Source organism: Macrobrachium rosenbergii, chromosome 41 (genome assembly GCF_040412425.1).
Source record: "Macrobrachium rosenbergii isolate ZJJX-2024 chromosome 41, ASM4041242v1, whole genome shotgun sequence".
Classification (NCBI taxonomy): domain Eukaryota; kingdom Metazoa; phylum Arthropoda; class Malacostraca; order Decapoda; family Palaemonidae; genus Macrobrachium; species Macrobrachium rosenbergii.
The window spans coordinates 23,870,638-23,892,880 of record NC_089781.1 but is presented as its reverse complement, the minus strand read 5'-3'; the positions used below and the strand labels follow the sequence as shown (position 1 = coordinate 23,892,880).

General features: G+C 37.3%; 1 protein-coding gene across 7 annotated transcripts in view; it reads right to left on the bottom strand.

Moving 5' to 3' along the window:
- Positions 1-22,243, bottom strand: part of LOC136826754 (LIM/homeobox protein Lhx9-like) — a 270,551-nt gene that overhangs the window by 74,655 nt on the left and 173,653 nt on the right. For 2 of the 7 annotated variants that reach the window (XM_067084168.1, XM_067084167.1), the window contains exons 4-5: positions 21,801-21,987; positions 18,540-18,783 (exon numbers count right to left, since the gene is read on the bottom strand). In XM_067084168.1, coding sequence (XP_066940269.1) covers positions 18,540-18,783; positions 21,801-21,987 — 431 coding nt within the window. Of the gene's footprint in view, positions 1-18,539; positions 18,805-21,800; positions 22,003-22,243 lie in introns of all 7 variants that reach the window. The other 5 variants (XM_067084162.1, XM_067084163.1, XM_067084165.1 and 2 more) reach the window with 3 other exon arrangements.

The following is a 22,243-nucleotide window of genomic DNA, read 5'->3' as shown; positions in this document are numbered from 1 at the left end:
AATCCCAAATAAATATTGATTAAAACTGTTTCTTCCATATCGGAAACACCAGTCATTACGTAGATAAATCAATGCATTGCTCAGTCAAAATCAGCCTATTTGAAAGATAAAATAAATAGAAATGAAAAAAAATATATATACAAAAAGTTAAAGCAGCTGGTTCATCTTTTCAAATTTGTCGGGGAAGACTTTTGGGCCTAATGCTTGCTGACAGCCTACTACCAGACACATACGGCTTCTGTCGAAGGAAGGACAGAGAGAGAGAGAGAGAGAGAGAGAGAGAGAGAAGAGGGATGGGTGTCGAAAGGTTGCTTTTTATCATGAAATGTTTATTGAAACATTTCAGTGCAGAGAAAAACGTTGATGATGTTGATATAAATGAGATCATAGGATAATTATTGTAGTGTTCAGGATTATGTAAATGAAGCACAGATAACGAAAGTGAATGAAGGAATAACAAATTTGGACTTTCTTTAGCGATAGCCATTATTAAGCAGAAATGTTGTTAATTGAAAGCCATTTATTCAAGTGAAAAGGAGAGAGAGAGAGAGAGAGAGAGAGAGAGAGAGAGAGAGAGAGAGAGAGAGAGAGAGAGAGAGGCAGTTAAAAACTTGAATACAGACCCAAAGAGACAGGGACAAGCATAAAGGAAGAAGAGAACACAATAGATAGAATAGCTTACATGTACATGAAGATGGACAGAGAGAGAGAGAGAGAGAGAGAGAGAGAGAGAGAGAGAGAGAGAGAGAGAGAGAGAGAGGCAGTTATAAACTTAAATGCGTACCCAGAGAGACAGGGACAAGCATAAAGGAAGAAGAGAACATAGCAGTGGATAGAAGAGAGAGAGAGAGAGAGAGAGAGAGAGAGAGAGAGAGAGAGAGAGAGAGAGAGAGAGAGAGAGAGAGCAGACATTAAGATAAATATAGACACAATGAAGAAAACACAACAATGGATAAAAGAGAAGACATAAAGATGGAGAGAGAGAGAGAGAGAGAGAGAGAGAGAGAGAGAGAGAGAGAGAGAGAGAGAGAGAGAGAGCGCCAAGGGGACCCAAATCCTAACCTGGATGACTAGTGACAGGTGGTTTGGTTCGACTGCAGATGACTTCAGAGATACCTGACTTAGCCCAACACTTCTCTTCCCGTTTTAGAAGCTGCCTTCGGTAAACTGCTTACTTCAAACTCTTCACTATTTATCTATTTATCCGTTTATTGATTTGTTATTTTTTTTCTTTTCTGATAAGTGTTCTCTTCTTTCTCTCTGCATTTCCCATTAATTTCTGTTACTTCTTTCTAATGAACAACATATTCTTTGGAAGCTTGAATTGTTCCATGTGAATGGGTTTCATCTTTTGAATAATAATAATAATAATAATAATAATAATAATAATAATAATAATAATAATAATAATAATAATAATAATAATAATTTATAAAAACTGTCTTTATCAGGAGTTTTACCTTCACGGTGGATATTTCAGTGATTTTTCATGGTTCAGTCTCTCTCTCTCTCTCTCTCTCTCTCTCTCTCTCTCTCAAAAAGTATGTATATATATTTTTCCAGTCACTTCACTTTTTATTTGAAATATCTTTGTAGTAAATACAAAACAAAAATAGACTTTTGTCAGTAATACATTTTTTATATAATTGTGAATTTTTAATGAAAAAATAGACTAAATAAGGAAAAATACTTTACTTAAGCTTCATTCATAGAAATAGTCGTGAAGGACAATGATGATATAATTAAAAGATTATCATCAATGCTATTCCTCAATACACGACACCGCTACCACACTACGTGCTTCTCAAAAAAAAAAAAAAAAAAAAATAATCCTGTTTTTCTTATAACCTCTCTCTCTCTCTCTCTCTCTCTCTCTCTCTCTCTCTCTCTCTCTCTCTCTCTCTCTCTCTCTCTTGTGGCATTTAACAAATAAATCAACTTTCAATCTATTTAAACAATCCTGTTTTCTAACCATCTCTCTCTCTCAAAAAAAAAATAAAAATAAAATAAAAAAAAGTAAAAAAAAATAAAATAAAAAAAGTAAACAATCCCTCTCTGACACGGCCCAATCCCAACTAAGCTTCCCTGCCCAGTCATTGGCTCTCAAATCCCTCAAGTAACAGCACAACAAACGGGTCTCTGTCGAGACATGGGTATGAATTAATGGCATCTTCGGCACCGAGCAGTTATGCTGGTTCTTCCGTTGGTAGGGAAAACTTGTTAGAATATGTCAATAAAGAGATTGAAGGCTGGTGATTTATTCGTTAAATTGCTCGAGAGAGAGAGAGAGAGAGAGAGAGAGAGAGAGAGAGAGAGAGAGAGAGAGAGAGAGAGAGAGAGAGAGAGGTGTTAATAAGAAAACAGGATTATTTAAAAATATTGAAAGTTTTACTATTTATTTGCTAAATAACAGAGAGAGAGAGAGAGAGAGAGAGAGAGAAAACAGGCTTATTTAAATAGATTGAAAGTTGATTGTTTATTTGTTAAATGGCACAGAGTGAGAGAGAGAGAGAGAGAGAGAGAGAGAGAGAGAGAGAGAGAGAGAGAGAGAGAGAGAGAGAGAGAGAGAGGATTATTTAAGTAGGTCGAATGAAATGGTTTCTGTAATAAACTGTATTTTAACACATACATAAAATTATTTATGTATTATATTTATTTATGCGGCTACGTATTCTTCACTGACTTAGAAGATGAAATGTGAATGCGGCAAGACTGTAGGATTGTTTATTCTGACAGCCACCCACAAGGCTTATAACTGTTTTGTTTCCCTAGGGGTTCATCCACGATTCGCTGGGCAGCGACTGGTATGATACTTGTCCTGTAGAACCATCCCCTGTTAGTAATGGCGCCTTAATATATATATATATATATATATATATATATATATATATATATATATATATATATATATATATATATATATATATATATATACATTTTTATATAATACACACTCATGCATGTGCGAAAAAACACTAATACATGGAAAATTTTTCACACACTTACATAGTATGTATAATAATTATGCTCCTGCATAATAGAACTCACATATACATAAATATTAAACACACGTATATAATAGCATTAGCACCATCCGCGTTCTGTATAATTCGCCAAATCTTGACACGTCGCCACTTGTAGTGAGGGTTCCGTGTATAATTATAACCTTCCCGTAGAATTATTCCAGATTACGATCTCTACAGCTTCAGTTAAAAAGAATTACGTTTCATTGCGATGTTTGGATTAGCGGCTAAAAAAAAAGCACTAAAAAAAAACTACAAGCATGATCCGGACAACACGAAGATTTATGAAAACGGCACGATGGCTTTGTGGGAAAAATAAATTATTGTGCTTTCTGGATGCATAAAATGGTAAAGTTATGCATTACGAAAATAATGCTATGGTTAATGGAAACTGCACGATAATCTCTCTCTGGGTGTATAAAAATGGTGCGTTATGCATTATGCAAATAAGGCGATGGTTTATGGAAATAACGCTGTACCTCACGGGGAAAAAAATTCTACTGTGCTTTTTACCTGCAATACGCGCTGCAATACGTGAAACAACGCGCTAATTAAATGGGACCAGAACGATGCTTTTTGGGAATGAGTTAAACTCTCTGGGAAAGGCTAAAACGGAAGAACGTTATGCAAACGGAGGGAGTTCTTCATTACGTATGTAAAGTCATATTTTATTATGCAGTAAATTTCCAGTTTTATGCGACGAATCTATAAATCATTCTCACGGCACCGTCCGCTTAACGCGTCATAAATTTGATTGAGGCGAGTTATGGCTTGCATTTATATGCATTTATGTACGGCGCTTGCACCAAAAAATATAGAAGAATAAAACTGAATGGGAACAAAAGCTTTATTTTAAAAACTATGTGCCAGTTTTATATTTATATGTATATGTACACACACGCACACAAACACACACGTATATAATATATATATATATATATATATATATATATATATATATATATATATATATATATATATATATATATATATATATATATATATATATATATATATATATATATATATATATATATATATATATATATATATATATATATATATATATTGTTTGTGTGTGTACATCTACATATAGATATAATACTGGCACATAGTTTATTTTTTACGTATGTATTTATATATATATATATTTATATATATATATATATATATATATATATATATATATATAATAATAATAATAATAATAATAATAATAATAATAATAATAATATTTCCTCTTGTAAGAAATCATAATGACGTTTAGAACATTATAATAATAACGTCCTATTCGCGTGATCACGTGACACTTAAGAAATGGATTCGTGGATTCGTATAAAATAATCGCATAAATATTCATTATATTACAGGGAACAAAATCATTATATTTTCGTATCGATCTGAGTCTTGAAATGAATCCAGGACTCCATTTCACTTTCTTCGTCATTATTGTCAAAATGTGTATTTGGAGGAACTGACAGCTTCCTGCTGTTTGTTCAAGTGTATTTGATGGAACTGACAGCTTCCTGCTGTGTGTTCAAGAAAACGCAAGTGGCACAAAGTAGTTGGGTAACTATGTTAATCACATCCATTTATCCCCGAAAAAAATAGGTAAATGACGAGGACTTATTGGGGAGGTATGCTCATTATTTACTATTATTCATATGATAAGATGTAAATGATTTCCTTCCACAATGGCAGACTATTATGCCAGTTACCCGGATCTGAAAAGAAAACTGTTGTGCTTGCTTTGTCTGTCCGTCCGCACTTTTTTCTGTCCGCCCTCAGATCTTAAAAACTACTGAGGCTAGAGGGCTGCAAATTGGTTTGTTGATCATCCACCCTCCAGTCATCAAACATACCAAATTGCAGCCCTCTAGCCTTAGTAGTTTTTTTTTTTTTTTATTTGAATTTAAATTTAGCCATAATCGTGTATCTGGCAACGATATAGGCCAGGCCACTACCTGGCTGTGGTTAAAGTTTCATGGGCCGCGGCTCATACAGCATTATACCGAGACCACCGAAAGACAGATCTGTTTTCGGTCGCATTGATTATACGATGTACAGAAAACTCGATTGAGCCGAAGAAACTTCGGCGCATGTTTTACTTGTTGTTGTCAGTCGTTACCTTTTAATATAATTCTCCTACTTCGTATTTCACTTTCACTGCAAATATTTTTATTTCTTTCTCGAGTTCTGCATAGTTGATTTAACAAGCTCACATTGCGATTCATCACAGCAGACTCAGCTATGTCGGAAATTAGGTTATTAAAATAGGGTAGTAAGCTGACCATCTTTACTGTACGTCCGTCCATATTTTCATTCTTCCATCTTACTTTCCACCCTCTGCTGACAACTGTTTCATAGTGCAACTGCGAGGCTTCCTCCTGTTACGCCTATAAAGCCTTTTTGCTCTCAATTTCCCTTTCAGCTCAGAATGACCTCATAGGGCCCAACGCTTGGCGTTTGGGCTAAATTTTATATTCGTTCATTCATTCATTTATCTTTAAAGAGATCCCGTTTCTTTTTTCACTTCAAAATATTTGTTTCTTTCTTTTTCTAAATATCCCAAATTCCCATTGATATTCTGTTTTTGCTCACTCTTGCTTTATCTTCCCTGTCTTCCCACTCATCCACCTTTGCCTTCCATCTCATCCCAAAATATGTTCTTCCTTCGTTCTCCAGTTGGCCTCTTTCGTCCCAAAATACTTAGCTTTACTCTATTTCTTAAACCTTTCAGCATTAAAATTCTTCCCTGAATCTTTCCTGACATTAAGTTCTTCCCAACATTCTTCCCAGAACTTTCCTGACATCAAGTTCTTCCCAAAATTCTTCCCTGAATCTTTCCTGACATTAAGTTCTTCCCAAAATTCTTCCCTGAATCTTTTCTGACATTAGGTTCTTCCCAAAATTCTTCCCTGAATCTTCCCTGACATTAAGTTCGTCCCAAAATTCTTCCATGAATCTTTCCTGACATTAATTTCTTCCCAAAATTCTTCCCTGAATCTTTCCTAACATTAAATTCTTCCCAAAGTTCTTCCCTGAATCTTTTCTGACATTAAGTTCTTCCCAGAATTCTTCCCTGAATCTTTTCTGACATTAAGTTCTTCCCAAAATTCTTCCCTGAATCTTTTCCGACATTAAGTTCTTCCCAAAATTCTTCCCTGAATCTTTCCTGACATTAAATTCTTCCCAAAGTTCTTCCCCGAATCTATCCTGACATTAAGTTCTTCCCAAAATTCTTCCCAATATTAGTCACTCATTCATTGTCACTCCTCTCCTTAACTTCCAAATACCCCCAGCCGTCCTTTCCATTTCACCATTCCTTTCACCTCTCTCTATTTCTCATTCCTTTCTACTTCCCCGTTTATTATCTTTCTACTCCTCCCTGCCCCTAATCCTCGCTTCCTATTCTGATGCTTATCTGGAATCGACCTTCAGTAATAATAATTCGCCGCTGACTTCCGAATCGATACAATAGAACACGCACACATGCACACATACACACGCACAAACACGCACACACACAAGAGATGTGTTGCTCAGAGCAAACAAGGGATAACAAGACAGCCACAATTGAAGGGTAAACGGACGATAATAATGGCTCTCGGAATGGAGGAGGAGGAGGAGGAGGGAGGAGGAGGAGGAGGAGGAAAGTGAAAATGATAATGAATGATATTGTGTACAGGGATTATATTTCCTGGTAAATAAACTGACGAATTGATTGTCAACAAGTAGACTTGAAACGGCTTGGTGTGTCATTTATATATTCTCAACAAAATTGATCGTTTTGAATAAGTAAAATGAAGAGAAGCTGAAACCTAACTAAATGTTTTTGAATTACAGTCAGCAGTACAATAGAAAGTCCAAAAACAACAAATCAACAACAAGAATAACAAGATAATTTTTGAGGAACAGTTCCCACGAAATAAAAAGAAATGATATTCGAAATCCGATATACCACCTCGAGTAAGGACAGCCCCAACCCCTTCCCCCCCACCCCACCCCCCGTCGGAGGAATGATTAGAGGGTCCTTCGGTAGCTACGCTCTTGAGCCCTAGGAAAGAGAGAGAGAGAGAGAGAGAGAGGGTGTCCTGGGAGGGAGAGAGAGAGGGGGGGGTAGGGGGAGGTGTAGGGGGAGGGGGGTCAGAGTGGCAGCAGCCGTCGCCGCCGCCGCCGTCACCACCACCGCCTATGAGTGGCGATTGTTTGCACAACCCTAACAATAACAATCAATAACAAACCCCCACCCCATCCCACCCCCCAACCCCACCCCCACCCCCCGCCGGGATGACGGTGTTGTTATCATTGTCCGAGCTCGGAAACCGGGCATATGTTGCTCAAATTATACACTTTGGGACGTCACTCGCGCCCGCTCTCTTGTCTTTCCCTTTCTCTCTCTCTCTCTCTCTCTCTCTCTCTCTCTCTCTCTCTCTCTCTCTTCAAATGCTCGTCCCTTCCCCTCTTTCAAGCCTTTCTTCTTCTTCTTCTTCTTCTTCTTCCTTTTTCCGAATCCTTTTCTCTTGGCTGTTTCTTTGCCCCTTCGTTCTGTCTCGTCACGAGTGCCATTCAGGAACGGTTGAGAGAGAGAGAGAGAGAGAGAGAGAGAGAGAGAGAGAGAGAGAGAGACAGACAGACAGACAGAGAGGGGGGCGAAGGGTACTTAGATCCCATATTGGGTATCTTTATTTAAAAAGAATTATCATATCAAAATAAAAATAAAAATTACGATTACTAAATACCATCTAAATGCCAATGAAACGTTTCATACAGAGAGAGAGAGAGAGAGAGAGAGAGAGAGAGAGAGAGAGAGAGAGAGAGAGAGAGAGAGAGAGAGAGCAAAGATAATCAGATTTTATATTTGGCAGTTTTTTAGGCTAGCAATATTTGAAAAAATAAAAAAACTTTTCAGATTGCTCAATACCATAAGAAAGAGAGAGAAAGGATAATTAATCCCTATATTTGGTATTTTTCTTTGGTGGGAAAAACAATAATTGAACAGTGAAAAAACTCTAAATGGCCGTAAAACGTTTCATAAGAATGAAAGGAAAGGATACTAAAATATGATATTTTGTATATTTGAAAAAAAGAGCAATACTTGAACAATGAAATAGAATAAAATAATGAAGGGTTTTCGACTGCTAGAAAAACATCTAAATACCAGTGGAAGATTTCATAAGAGAGAGAGAGAGAGAGAGAGAGAGAGAGAGAGAGAGAGAGAGAGAGAGAGAGAGAGAGAGAGAGAGAGAGAGAGAGAGATATTTGAGCATTATATTTGGTATTGTTCTTTGCAAAATATGGAAATGATGTGAGCAATGGAAAACAAAACAAATAAGTTTCAGAATGTTAAAAAAAACCTTAATACCAGTGAAACCTTTCATAAGTTAGAAACAGGAGAGTTATTTGAATAATGTATTTAGTATTTGTCTTTGAAATATGAAAAACCAAGAACAAATAAGTTTCAGAAATTAAAATAAAAATCTTATTACCAGCGAAACGTTTCATAAGAGAGAGAGAGAGAGAGAGAGAGAGAGAGAGAGAGAGAGAGAGAGAGAGAGAGAGAGAGAGAGAGAAAGGACATTTGAGTATTATATTTAGTATTTTTCTTTCAAAAATACGCAAATATGTGAATAAGGAAAAACAAAAACAAAAAAATAATAAGTTTTCAGAATGAAAAAAATCCTAATACCAGTGAAACGTTTCATTAGAGAGAGAGAGAGAGAGAGAGAGAGAGAGAGAGAGAGAGAGAGAGAGAGAGAGAGAGAGAGAGAGAGACCTCATTTGAGTATTAGATTTAATATTTTTCTTTCAAAAGTACGCAAATATGTGAATAAGGAAAAACAAAAACAAAAAAATAATATTTTTCAGAATGAAAAAAAATCTTAATACCAGTGAAACGTTTCATTAGAGAGAGAGAGAGAGAGAGAGAGAGAGAGAGAGAGAGAGAGAGAGATGACATTTGAGTATATTTTTCTTTCAAAACTACGGAAATATGTGAATAAGGAAAAACAAAAACAGAAAATTAAAATTTTCAGAATGAAAAAAAAAATCTTAATACCAGCGAAACATTACATAAGAGAGAGAGAGAGAGAGAGAGAGAGAGAGAGAGAGAGAGAGAGAGAGAGAGAGAGAGAGAGAGAGACACTTGCGCATCACATTTCATATTCTTTTCTACAAAATTCGAACAAGTTTCAGAATGTTAAAAAAAAAATTCTTAATACCATTGAGACGATTCTCAGTAAAAAAAAAAAAAATCAGAACACGACCTTCCCTTAAAAGGGCAAATAAATAAACGCGTTCTGTCCCGTCATTACAAACGTATGAACAACAACGTATGAACGACAACGTATGAACAACAACACCAAGTGGCCTACGCGTGGACAGCAGCATCGGAACAAAGGGACGTGGAATAAAATAAAAAGAGAATAGGAATAACAATAGAGTGAGGGGTAATAAAGAAAAAGGTTGATAATAGGAACTCGAGGACTGGAGAGGTCGAACAGACAAGACAAGGCGTCACTTGAAGGAGGAGGAGGAGGAGGAGTAGGAGGAGGACGAGGAGAGAGGAGGAGGAGAGAGGAGGAGGAGGAGGAGAGAGGATCTCGAGTCGGACTCGAAATGAAAACAGTTGATTGTGAAAGCTTTTGGGGGTGGGGGTTGTGGGGAGGGTGGTAAATGGTTTCGAAATCGATCGAGAATTCGAAACGACGGAAGGACAGACACGGAAGAGGATGAAAGAGAGAGAGAGAGAGAGAGAGAGAGAGAGAGAGAGAGAGAGAGAGAGAGAGAGAGAGAGAGAAATTTATATATAATTTTATATATATCTATATAATATATATATATATATATATATATATATATATATATATATATATGTATATATATATATATATATATATATATATATATATATATATATATATATATATATATATATATATATATATGTATGTATGTATATCTATATGTATATATATGGAGAGAGAGAGGCTACAATAGGAAATTTTGAGAGATTCTGCTCATGGAAATGCTTTAACTGAATTGGCAAAATGTTGAATGGTATGAGTGTCATTTCCATAATTTTTTGTTGCTGCCTTTGTTGCAGAAAGAATTAGACGTAGTTACGATGATTATTATTATTATTATTATTATTATTATTATTATTATTATTATTATTATTATTATTATTATTATTATTATTATTAACCAGACTGTAATTACTGCTGTTTTGATGCTTGAGACAGAACGTTCCTCAAGCCGCAGAAAGTTTTTCTCTGCGTTAATGAGGTCTAGAACATGTCGGAAGTCGTGGAATACAGATGTGATTAAAGTCGTATAAGACGTCTCAAATCACTGGATATTCAGTTACAATGAAACTTACTTGAATGAAAATGATTGCAGGTGACCGAGATACCTCCGTCGAAATACCAGCATGCAATCAATTCCTGCTCTTTACTCAAAGAGATCTCGGATTGATGGTAAAAAAAAAAAAAAAAGATTGATTGAATAAATAAAAATGTAGATTAATTGAGGAGTCATTTAACCAGGTAAAAACGAAAATGTGTTCCACTTCTGTCTTTCCACGTTGGGTTCTCCCAAGAGGCTCGAAAATTGCCCGGACGGCTGATGGCAAAATATTGCAGAGCAAACAAAGCTTATTCAAAGCACGAGTCATCCCATGTTATAAACACTCCCCTTGTTGACAGAAGCATACAGAACGCGAAGGTTGCCCTTAATAAAGATTCAAGTGCATGGGAATGCGAGAATTATAAACAGTAGCAGCAGCAGGAGCAGTCATAGCAGCTACAAAGCCTGCAGCAGTCACAAGAGCAAGAAAGACTGTAGCAGTCACAATATCGACCAAGCCTGCAGCAGTCACAATATCGACCAAACCTTGTTGCAGTCACAGCAGCGACAAAGCCTGCAGCATTCACAGTAGTGGCAAAGCCTGCAGCATTCACAAGAGCAAGAAAGACTACAGCAGTCATAGCGGCAACGAAGCATGCAGCATTCAAAGCAGCAACAAAGCCAGCAACATTCACAGTAGCAACAAAACCTTCAACATTCACAGCAGCAACAAAACCTGCAGCAGTCACAGGAGCAAGAAAGCCTGCAGCTGTCACAGCAGCAAAAAAGACTGCAACAGTCGCAAGAGCAAGAAAGACAGCAGCAGTCACAGTAGAAACAAAGCCTGCAGCATCCACAGTAGCAACAAAGCCAACAGCAGTTACACTAGCGACAAGGCCTGCAGCAGTCACAGCAGTAACAAAGCTTGCAGCAGTCACAAAGCCTGCAGCAGTACAAGGACAAGAAAGACTGCAGCTTTCACAAGAGCAAGGAAGACTGCAGCAGTCACATTAGCAACAAAGCCTGCAGTAGTGACAACAGCATTCACAAAAGTCAGAGCAGCAAGAAAGCCCGCAGCATTCACAGCAGTCACAGCAGCAAGAAAGCCTGCAGCAGTCACAAGAGCAGGGAAAAAAACAAAGGCTTCCACGGCAGGCCAAGTTGCACGAGCTAGCCAATGTCCGTTACAATTCATCAAGGGGAAGACCTCTCTCATTGGCTTAGCTCGCGAGCCAATAAAAACGACTTAGATAAACCGATGGGGGGAGTTGCATTTGCATTATTCAAATAACACAAAGGGCTAAGATAAAAGGTGAAATCGCGGTCCCAAAAACTATCATAGGATTATTATTCAATATTCTCGTAAATATTGAAAAATACTATGGCTTAAACAAAAAATGAACAGGTTAAAATCGATTTAACAAGAAATGTACTCTCAGAATTCTTAAATTTCGTTTCGCATTTTTTAGACCCCTCTCTCTCTCTCTCTCTCTCTCTCTCTCTCTCTCTCTCTCTCTCTCTCTCTCTCTCTCTCTCTCTCTCTCTCTCTCTGAAAACCAAGACAATTTATTAATTCAAATAAAAGGAAAAACTCCTTGATCTTTTGGAAGTGAATGTGGAATAACTTCCTAAATTCTCTCCTTATTTGAAATTGTTGCCCTGAAAATATAGAAGATTGGTTAATCTCTCTCTCTCTCTCTCTCTCTCTCTCTCTCTCTCTCTCTCTCTCTCTCTCTCTCTCTCTCTCAAGGAAAACTAAGACCAATTTATTAAATGAAATAAAAGGCAAAACCCCTTGATCTTTTTTGGAAGTGAATGGGGAATAACTTCCCAAATTCTCTCCTTATTTGAAATTGTTGCCCTGAAAATATAAAAGATTGGTTAATCTCTCTCTCGCTCTCTCTCTCTCTCTCTCTCTCTCTCTCTCTCTCTCTCTCTCTCTCTCTCTCTCTCTCTCTCTCTAAAAGGAAAAACTCCTTGATCTTTTGGAAGTGAATGGGGAATAACTTCCTAAATTCTCTCCTTATTTGAAATTGTTGCCCTGAAAATATAAAAGATTTGTTCATCTCTCTCTCTCTCTCTCTCTCTCTCTCTCTCTCTCTCTCTCTCTCTCTCTCTCTCTCATCCCAGCTTCGTATCCTCCCGACACCCTGACGCTTAAAAGTTCGTAAACGTCTGAAGGAATATTTACAACAAGAGGTTCTCGACGAACATCCACCTCCTACTCCTCTTCTTCTTCTTCTTCTTCTTCTTCTTCCTCTTCCTCCCGCTGTCCCCTCCACCCTCCCTCCTCCACCCTCCCTTCTCTCTCCCTTCTCCCCCTGGGCCTTCCCCCCTCCCCCCGACCCATCTCATCTCTTGCCAGCCTCTACCGAAGGGCAATTAACAGCCGATGGTAGAGATGCTTCGGTCCATCTCGGGGGCTGTAAACTGTCCTGGTGAATGGCAGTAGATAGGATGCTGGAATGATGGTGCTCGTGGATAGGAATGGTGGTGGTGATGGCAGTGGATGGGCCCAGGAATGGCAGTAGATAGTAGTAGCCGGGATAGAAGCGCACGGTGGTGTTTATGAGAGGAGAGAAGGTATATACGGGTGATGATGGCTCTAAGTCAGTCAGGTAGGATGGTGGTGGCCTGACGGTGATTACCTGAGCGGTGTAAAGGCAGCCTATCGAACGTACAGGTGAGATTTGGCATTTAATGAAAAGGATATCGGTAACGGATTTCGTAATAGAAAATATCCATAGTCTAGATGAAAATAACAAGAAAATCAGTGTTATTAAAATGACACCAAATAATAACGCTTAATGTTAAAATGATAAAGTTATCATTTTGATATTTAGCGTTATTATTTGATGTTGTTATTTGGTGTCATTCTAATCAACATAAAGGTAAAGCAGCCTATCGAACGCACAGGTGAGATTTGGCATTTAATGAAAGGGATATCGGTAACGGATTTCGTAATAGAAAATATCTATAGTCTAGATGAAAATAACAAGAAAATCATTGTTATTAAAATGACACCAAATAATAACGCTAAATGTTAAAATGATAAAGGTATCATTTCAACATTTAGTGTTATTATTTGATGTTATTATTTGGTGACATTCTAATCAACATAAAGGTAAGGCAGCCTATCGAACGTACAGGTGATATGTAGCATTTTATGAAAGGGATGTTGGTAACGGATTTCGTAATAGAAAATATCCATAGTCTAGATGAAAATAACAAAAAAATCAATATTATTAAAAGAACACAAAAAAAACACCAAATGTTAAAATAATAAAGGTATCATTTTAACATTTAGTGTTATTATTTGGTGTTATCTAATCACGACAAAGGTATCGTGATTAGATACTGGAATACAGTAGATGAGAGGAATAGCAGTTTAAGATATTTAAAGCTACAAAAAAAAAAAAAGCAGCAACATTAGATTTTAAATTGTCAACAAAAGAACATCAACATCAGATCAAATAAAAGAAATACAGTACCATAAGGATAACAAAGTAAGGACAAACAACAGCAATAAAAGGATAATTGGGTAAATAAGAGAAACCAATTTTGACTTTAGTGTGAAAGTAAAGGAATAAGACAAGACCATTTTTTTTCAGTATTAGCATGTTGAAATAAAATGGCGCATCTGTTGATGCAGTGATTGTGAAAGTCGTTTATGTTGGGGGATACCATGATTAATCGATTGATTTCTGGTCACTCAAACTGGCGTCGCAGCATCTAGGTCGTTGACGCAGCTGAGGGATACAAGGTGATACTTAAGAATGTCAGTTTGGAGGACTAATATGGAGGAATATTAACGCGGGATACTGCGATACACGATGATACCGTTTTGGAACAGTAAAGAAATATTGACGCGGGATACTGCGGTACACAAAGATACCGTTTTGGAAAATTTATATGAAGTATCATATGCGGGATACAAAGACATACAATGGCGTCATTTCTGGATGCCAATATGACGAAATTAAGGAAATAAGGGATTCATCGGGATTTAAAATTGGAAATCAAAATAGCATCACACAATGAAAGTCAGCGACGAGGAAATTATATAATAATTATGCTAATCATAGAATAACGACAAGTAAAAAATACGCCGAAGTTTCTTCGGCGCAATCGAGTTTTCTGCACGTCGTATAATCAAGGTCACCGAAAATAGATCTATCTTTCGGTGGTCTCGGTGTATGAGCCGTAGCCCATGAAACTTTAACCACGACCCGGTAGTGGCCTATTCTATATCGTTCCCAGAAGCACGATTATGGCTCACTTTAACCTTAAATGAAATAAAAACTGCTGATGATAGAGGGCTGCAATTCGGTATGTTTGATGATTCGAGGGTGGATGATCAACATACCAATTTGCAACCCTCTAGCCTCAGTAGTTCTTAAGAGCTGAGGGCGGACAGAATAAAGTGCGGACGGACAGACAAAGCCGGCACAATAGTTTTTCTTTGACAGAAAACTAAGAACGGAAATAATCAAGAATGGTTTCTGTAAAACAGTAAAATTTGTTTAATCCTGAGTATTTTAGGGAAGTTGAAAAACTTTTGTCATCATCTAAGCCTTTAAATTAAGCGTTTTTTTCATCACGTCATGAGAAATAAATCTGTAACCTGATTAAAAAAAAAAAAAGGCGTCAGGTCGTTGCTAAACTTTTTTTTTTTACCTGTCAAAAAGAAAAAAATTTGGTCACTATACCCCTGATCCCATTAACCTGAGTATCCTGACGTCAGCCACCAAAATGGTAACCAAAATGGTATAGAGGCAGCTAATAGATAAAAGGGCAAATAAACAGACAAATAGATAGATAAAATAATAAATCATAACTATTGATTTTCAGGTAAACAGCGTCAATTGATAGTTGCGCAGCTGCTGTTCTGAAAACGTCGTATTATATCTATAAAAAAACAGCACATTAGACGAAGGCTGAATCTGATCTAGAAGATTATAGAAATAGGCCATTTATCTAAAAGAAAAACATTACCGGGTTTAACAGATATAAATAAAAGTCTCGTTTTATTTACAGATACAATAAACCTCAGCGTGAATTAAAAGGTAATTTATTATGAATAGCTATAAACAGGTTCTGTAGAAGTGACGGTTGTGGGGGGGTGTTGTGGTCTGTCTAGTACAGTGGTTTTCAACCTGTGGGTGCATGGGCAGTTCTGAGGGGGGTCATGCCACGGACATCTTCAAAACAGTAATTAAAAAATGAAAAATCATTCACATTAAATGCAGGCCAGTGCTTTCTTTCATAGACGAAAATGTATAACTAATAATTAAAGTGTTCTGAAAAATAATTCCATAAATGAAAAAGTATAACTAATAATTAAAGTGTTCTGAGAAATAATTCCATAAATGAAAAAGCACAACTAATAATTAAAGTGTTCTGGAAAATAATTCCATAAATGAAAAATTATAACTAATAATTAAAGTGTTCTGAAAAATAATTCCATAAATGAAAAAGTATAACTAATAATTAAAGTGTTCTGAAAAATAATTCCATACATGAAAATGTAAAACTAATGAAGTGATCTGAAAATGCTTCATAGTAATTCTATTATCGTCATTACACAATTCTGAAGGGCAGTGGCCCGTGAGTATTTAGGGATGCCAAAAATGGGCCATGGGCACAAAAAGGTTGAAAATCACTGGTCTAGTATATAAGTAATGAGTCAGAATATACAGTGGATGATGTAACACTAAACAATTTAGAGGTAATAATGTTTCTGTACACAGAGAAAGTAAGAGAGAGAGCGACGCATATAAACAATGAGAGTTTATGAAGCAATGTTAATCAGCCATTCAAATCCAAAAGCTGATGAAAACATTGTATAAATAGAGAGCGAATGAGAACATTGTAATGACAAACATTACTGTCACAGCAAGATGTGACGTGTAGGTATCAGAATCCGCATTGTATAGGTAATGAAGACAATGTTGCGAATTGGTAACAGATCACTGATATAAACGAGATGAAAATGTATCTTATAGGAAAACATAATTTATAAACTTGAGAACGTGTAGCGTACAGGTACGGAACCATGAATATAATAGGAATTCGTGACGTATTTATAGCGAATCTCTTACGTACATAAACGCGTTGAGAAGGTGTGGGACCCACAGGTAAAGAAGCTTCATTGACTCATTAATCGCTTGAGTGAGGATAATTTGAGATGCTTGAAGACAAACGAGAGGTTGACAGCTGATCATTTTTAGTTTTCTGTAAGAGAAAACTATTGTGCCGGCTTTGTCTGTCCGTCCGCACTTTTTCTGTCCGCCCTGAGATCTTAAAAACTACTGAGACTAGAGGGCTGCAAGTTGGTTTGTTGATTATCCACCCTCCAATCATCAAACATACCAAATTGCAGCCGTCTAGCCTCAATAGTTTTTATTTTATTTAAGGTTAAAGTTAGCTATAATCTTGCGTCCGGCATCGATATAGTAATTCATGGGCCGCGGCTCATACAGCTTTATACCGAGATCACCGAAAGATAGATCTATTTTCGGTGGCCTTGATTATACGCTGTACAGAAAACTCGATTGCGCCGAACAAACTCCGGAGCATTTTTTACTTGTTCGTGAATTCTGCTTTGCTGAAAAAATGCACAGCGTTCACGAAAGAGCTGACAGCCATGTTACGCTTTTGTAGGCTTAATTGCTCTCCTGAGTCTTACGGATGATTTCAGAAGACTGAATTAAGACCAAGAATTGAAATAAGGTACTTCCTTGGCTTGTTATATACGCGTTATCTACTCCGAGGTGCTAGTACTAAACACAGTATGGCAAATGTAAAGTAGACGGCCGCACGAAGATATCGTTTATTAATATAATAATAATTTGTCGACCACACGATACAGAAATGTGCGTATATAATACTTTGATCCCGAGGGGCTAGTACTAAACACGGCGTCCCATGGAGTTTCCGCCATGTTTAGTACTAGCACCTCGGAGTAGGCGACGCGTAGATAACAAGCCAAAGTAGCACCTGAAATACTGCCGTACTCAGTCATGAGAGAAATGATACAAAGTACATTATTTACAGAAAACATAGTCATGAGAGAAATGATAGAAAGCACATTATTTGCAGAAAACATACTCAGTCATGAGAGAAATGATACATAGCACATTATTTACAGAAAACATACTCAGTCATGAGAGAAATTATGCATAGCACATTACTTACAGAAAACATACTCAGTCATGAGAGAAATTATGCATAGCACATTATGTACAGATAACATACTCAATCAGGAGAGAAATGATAAAAAGCACATTATTTACAGAAAACAGGTTTGAAAGAACACGAAGAATTTAGTGTAACTTATCGTATGAGCAAAAAGTTTTAGCTGGGGGCATTGTTGCATTTTTTTTATTATATTAGATCTGTGACCTTGAAATTTAGGCTAAGGTCATTTTTTATTAGGGTCAGGTGACAAGGTCGGTTAAACGTTTCTAATTTACAATATGGGAAAGGCATAGGATAAAAATGAATTGTCAATTTTAATAATGGAGACCATAAAAGCAGAAATAACGAGGGATGAAAGGAGTGGGAGAGATAGATTATTACTTTTAAAGGAAGGAATAATTGCGAAGAAAGGATTAAAAGAAAGTGAGTTACTTTGTAAAAAAAAAAAAAAAAAGGTAAGGGCTTAACGAATATTATTCGGAAGAAATTGAATCGATCGTTAAAGAGAAGAAGCGGAACGCAAGGAAGTCAGAGAGAGAGAGAGAGAGAGAGAGAGAGAGAGAGAGAGAGAGAGAGAGAGAGAGAACTACATTACTCGGAAGAAATTGAATTGATTGTCAAGGAGAAGAAACGGAACGCAAGGAAGTCAGAGAGAGAGAGAGAGAGAGAGAGAGAGAGAGAGAGAGAGAGAGAGAGAGAGAGAGAGAGAGAGAGAACTACATTACTCGGAAGAAATTGAATTGATTGTCAAGGAGAAGAAGCGGAACGCAAGGAAGGAAGTCAGAGGAGAGAGAGAGAGAGAGAGAGAGAGAGAGAGAGAGAGAGAGAGAGAGAGAGAGAAACTACATTACTCGGAAGAAATTGAATTGATTGTCAAGGAGAAGAAGCGGAACGCAAGGAAGTCAGAGAGAGAGAGAGAGAGAGAGAGAGAGAGAGAGAACAAAAACAAAAAATCTCCGTCACACTCACTCATGTTCGTGTCCATCGGTTCGTCCTTCGGTTTCCGCTTTCTCGGCCGCCCTTTGTGATGGGTGCCGACGCCGTTGAAGTAGGGGATCTTGCCGCCGTGGTCCGGAGGCGAGAAGCCCTGTAGGACCTCCGGGGGCAGGTGCGGGTGGACGCCGTGGGGCCCCGGGGGCAAGGGCGCCCCGGGCAGCGCCCCTGGGGGCATGCTCATGGGCGTGATGTATCCGCTTTCGAGTGGACTTGACATCTGGGTGGAGGAATACATGACCTGTTCAGATGTGGGAGGAATTGGCGAGAGAGAAAAAGGCTTTTTTAGGGGCGCGGGCTCTTCAGCAAATCCTTTTAAATAAATCCTTAGACGTTAAAGATAAATCCTTTCAAATAAATCCTCTTAAATGAATCCTTACACGTTAAAGGTGATCATTGGGCTAGGAAAACGTCTCGTGGCGAGACGATGTTTTTTAAAATGTGAAAATGGTGATTTTTTGAAAATGTGAAAATAGTGATTTTTTTTAATGTGAAGATGGTGATTTTTTAAAATGTGAAGATGGTAATTTTGTAAAAAGTGAAAATAGTGATTTTTTTTCAATGTGAATATTGTGATTTTTTAAATGTGAAATTTGTGATTTTTTTAAATGTGAAGATGGAAATTTTTTTAAATGTGAAAATTGTGATTTTTTAAAATGTGAAAATGGTGATTTTTTTAATGTGAAAGTTGTGATTTTTTAAAATGTGAAGATTGTGATTTTTTATATGTAAAAATGGTGATTTTTTAATGTGAAAATCTTGATTTTGAAAATGGTAATTTTTTGTGTAAAAATGGTGATTTTTTTCAATGTAAAAATGGTGATTTTTTTAATGTGAAAATGGCGATTTTCTAAATGTGAAAATGGTGATTTTTAGGGAGAAAGCATACTCGTTAAAAAAATTTATTCTTTAATTGTTAACATTCCCTTCATTCCCTTCATTATTTTGATTTCGCTTAGATTGATACGTTATAACAAAAAACATTGCCTGTCAGCGGAGGTTTTTTAAAATTTTCATCTACAAAAATTGATTATGGTAAATTGAAAGATTTATTGAGATTAATAAGGTAAAGCAGTTGAAAACCTAACATTCAGAATACATATTTATGCATGCTTATTTTGGTGACTAACAATAATGTCTCCATTTAAGTATATTAAATATAAGGATTTGGCAAAACTACAAAAAAGGCAATTTTCAAGGTAATTGAAAAATAAAAAGGTGGTGAATGGAAATGTTCAAAATAAAAAAACAAGAAATTTGGAAGCCTTTTAGTAGTACCTCAAAAAAAGGGGCGCCTAGATTGGAGCTAAAGGACCCGTTCTCCACCCCTCCCCCCCAAAAAAAAAACATCGCCGTAAATGACTCTGGTACTTATGACGCCAGATAACCAATAATCAGATAATCCTTTCTGAGCATTTTATTTACTAAATATTTTGGAGTACTCTGACCCTACCAACGTATTTCCGCTTTTGCTTGTTACCCTGTTATGACATTTCTTTTATCTCTCTGAAATTAAGTATATAAATAATTGTTTTTCATTATTATTTTGTTTTATGGTTCTTTTACCCCTTTATCATCTGTGGAGGTCGGGCCTCATTGTGATCCATTGCCTAACACCGCAGAGCTTTAATGTCTGAGACCTCTTCGTTTCCTGCTAGAATTTCATACAGTTGGTATTCTACTCTTTTCTCTTTCCCTTATTGGATCTTTCTTCTTCTTCTTCTTCTTCTTCTTCTTCTTCTTCTTCTTCTTCTTCTTCTTCTTCTTCTTCTTCTTCTTTTCCATTGGGTCTCGGGCCTCACTGGGACCCATTTAACCCCCACAAACCAGACTCCTGAAGTCTCTTTACAATTTCAGTAACAATTGTTCTTTACAAAACTGGGGCTTTAACCCGACGCTAAATCCCTTTCTTTTGTCTAGGCTAAAGCCGGCATGAGAGTGCCTCTGTTACCTCAACTTTATCTTCCCCCAACATACCTGCCCATTACCCTAGTTTTATCCTCCCCTCACTTACCTTCCTGTTGCCCCAACTCTATCCTACTTTGCCCTAACCCTGTTTCTTTGACTTCTTGGCCCTAATTTATTCCCTTGGGATCTGTATATTCCTTGTTTTATCAGAATTTTTTGTTCTTCCTCCTACTGTTACGTTTTTCATGTAGCGGAAAGTCTAGTGCCATACTTTTTTTTTTCTCTGGTTGCTCTGTGCCACTCTTTTCCCCCGTAGGAAGGTAGTGCCGTCAGTGCACCTCACGTGGTGCACTGTAGGCGTTACTTTAGGTTCTTCGCAGCCTGCCTTCGGCCACTAGCTGCAACCTCTTTCATTCCTTTTACTGTGCCTCCGTTCATGTTCTCCTTCTTCCATCTGACTTTCCGCCCTCTCCTAACAATTGTTTCATAATGCAACTGCTTTGAGGTTTTCCTCCTGCTACACCTTTCAAACCTTCTTACTGTCAGTTTCCGTGTCAGCGATGAATGACGTCATATGTCCCAGCGCTTGGCCTTTGACCTAAATTCTATATTCAGTTCAATTCTATACCTGTTTTAGTCTAAGCTGAATCTGATTAGCACTGAAGCTATAGATCAGGCCCAGAATTATAAAGTAACTTCCTCTAGTGCTTAAATTGATTAAGGGGGAATGATCGCGTCCTTAACGATATATTGTGAATATCGAACCATGACTTGGTATGTGTGGTAAACTTCCGTTTTTTTTTTTTGGGGGGGGGAGGGGTCAGGAGCGAGGTAGTGCATTATTTAATTTTGTAAAAGCTGAAAGTATAACTCCCGTCGCATTCTTTATTCAAGGTACGATACTATTTAAGAAGAAATGGAAGGAAAATAAAGTAGAACAGAGTAAATTAAATATGAAGAACACAAGAAATTGAAGTTAAAAATTCCACGTTACATTTTGATTATCTAAAGCAGGGCAAAAATGAATAAATAAATAAATGATTAACTAATCAATCCATAAATAAATATATAAATTAGTTACTAAATAGATAAATAAATAAAAAAATAAATTAGTTAATAAATGAATAGATCAGTTATTAAATAAACAATCAGTCAATAAATAAACAAAATGAGATGCAAATAAGGAGACGTCGTGACGTCACTGAGGCCCAATAGATCAGTTATTAAATAAACAATCAGTCAATAAATAAACAAAATGAGATGCAAATAAGGAGACGTCGTGACGTCACTGAGGCCCAAGTGGTCCATCTCACTTTCCGTTGCACCTACCTGGTAATGGTCTCTGCAGTAGATGAGTGGGCCATTCATGCCGAAATGGTCGCCTTTCGTGAGCTGCATGTTGCAATGCGCGCAGGTGAAGCACTGCACGTGATAGACGAACTCGCGCGCGCGCATCACCAGTTCTGCGCTGCTGATACACTGGCTGCACCGCGCGCATCTGCGCATGCTAAACAACCTGCAAGAGGAGAAACTGGATTGAAATGAGACGCGAAGAAGGTTTTTGCCGCTCTCTCTCTCTCTCTCTCTCTCTCTCTCTCTCTCTCTCTCTCTCTCTCTCTCTCTCTCTCTCTCCATCCCCTGTGGAGTTTAAGTTCGTTTCCGTGGAATATCACCTACCTATCCATAGATTTACTTTAGCGCCATCCGCCTTCTCTCTCTCTCTCTCTCTCTCTCTCTCTCTCTCTCTCTCTCTCTCTCTCTCTCTCTCTCTC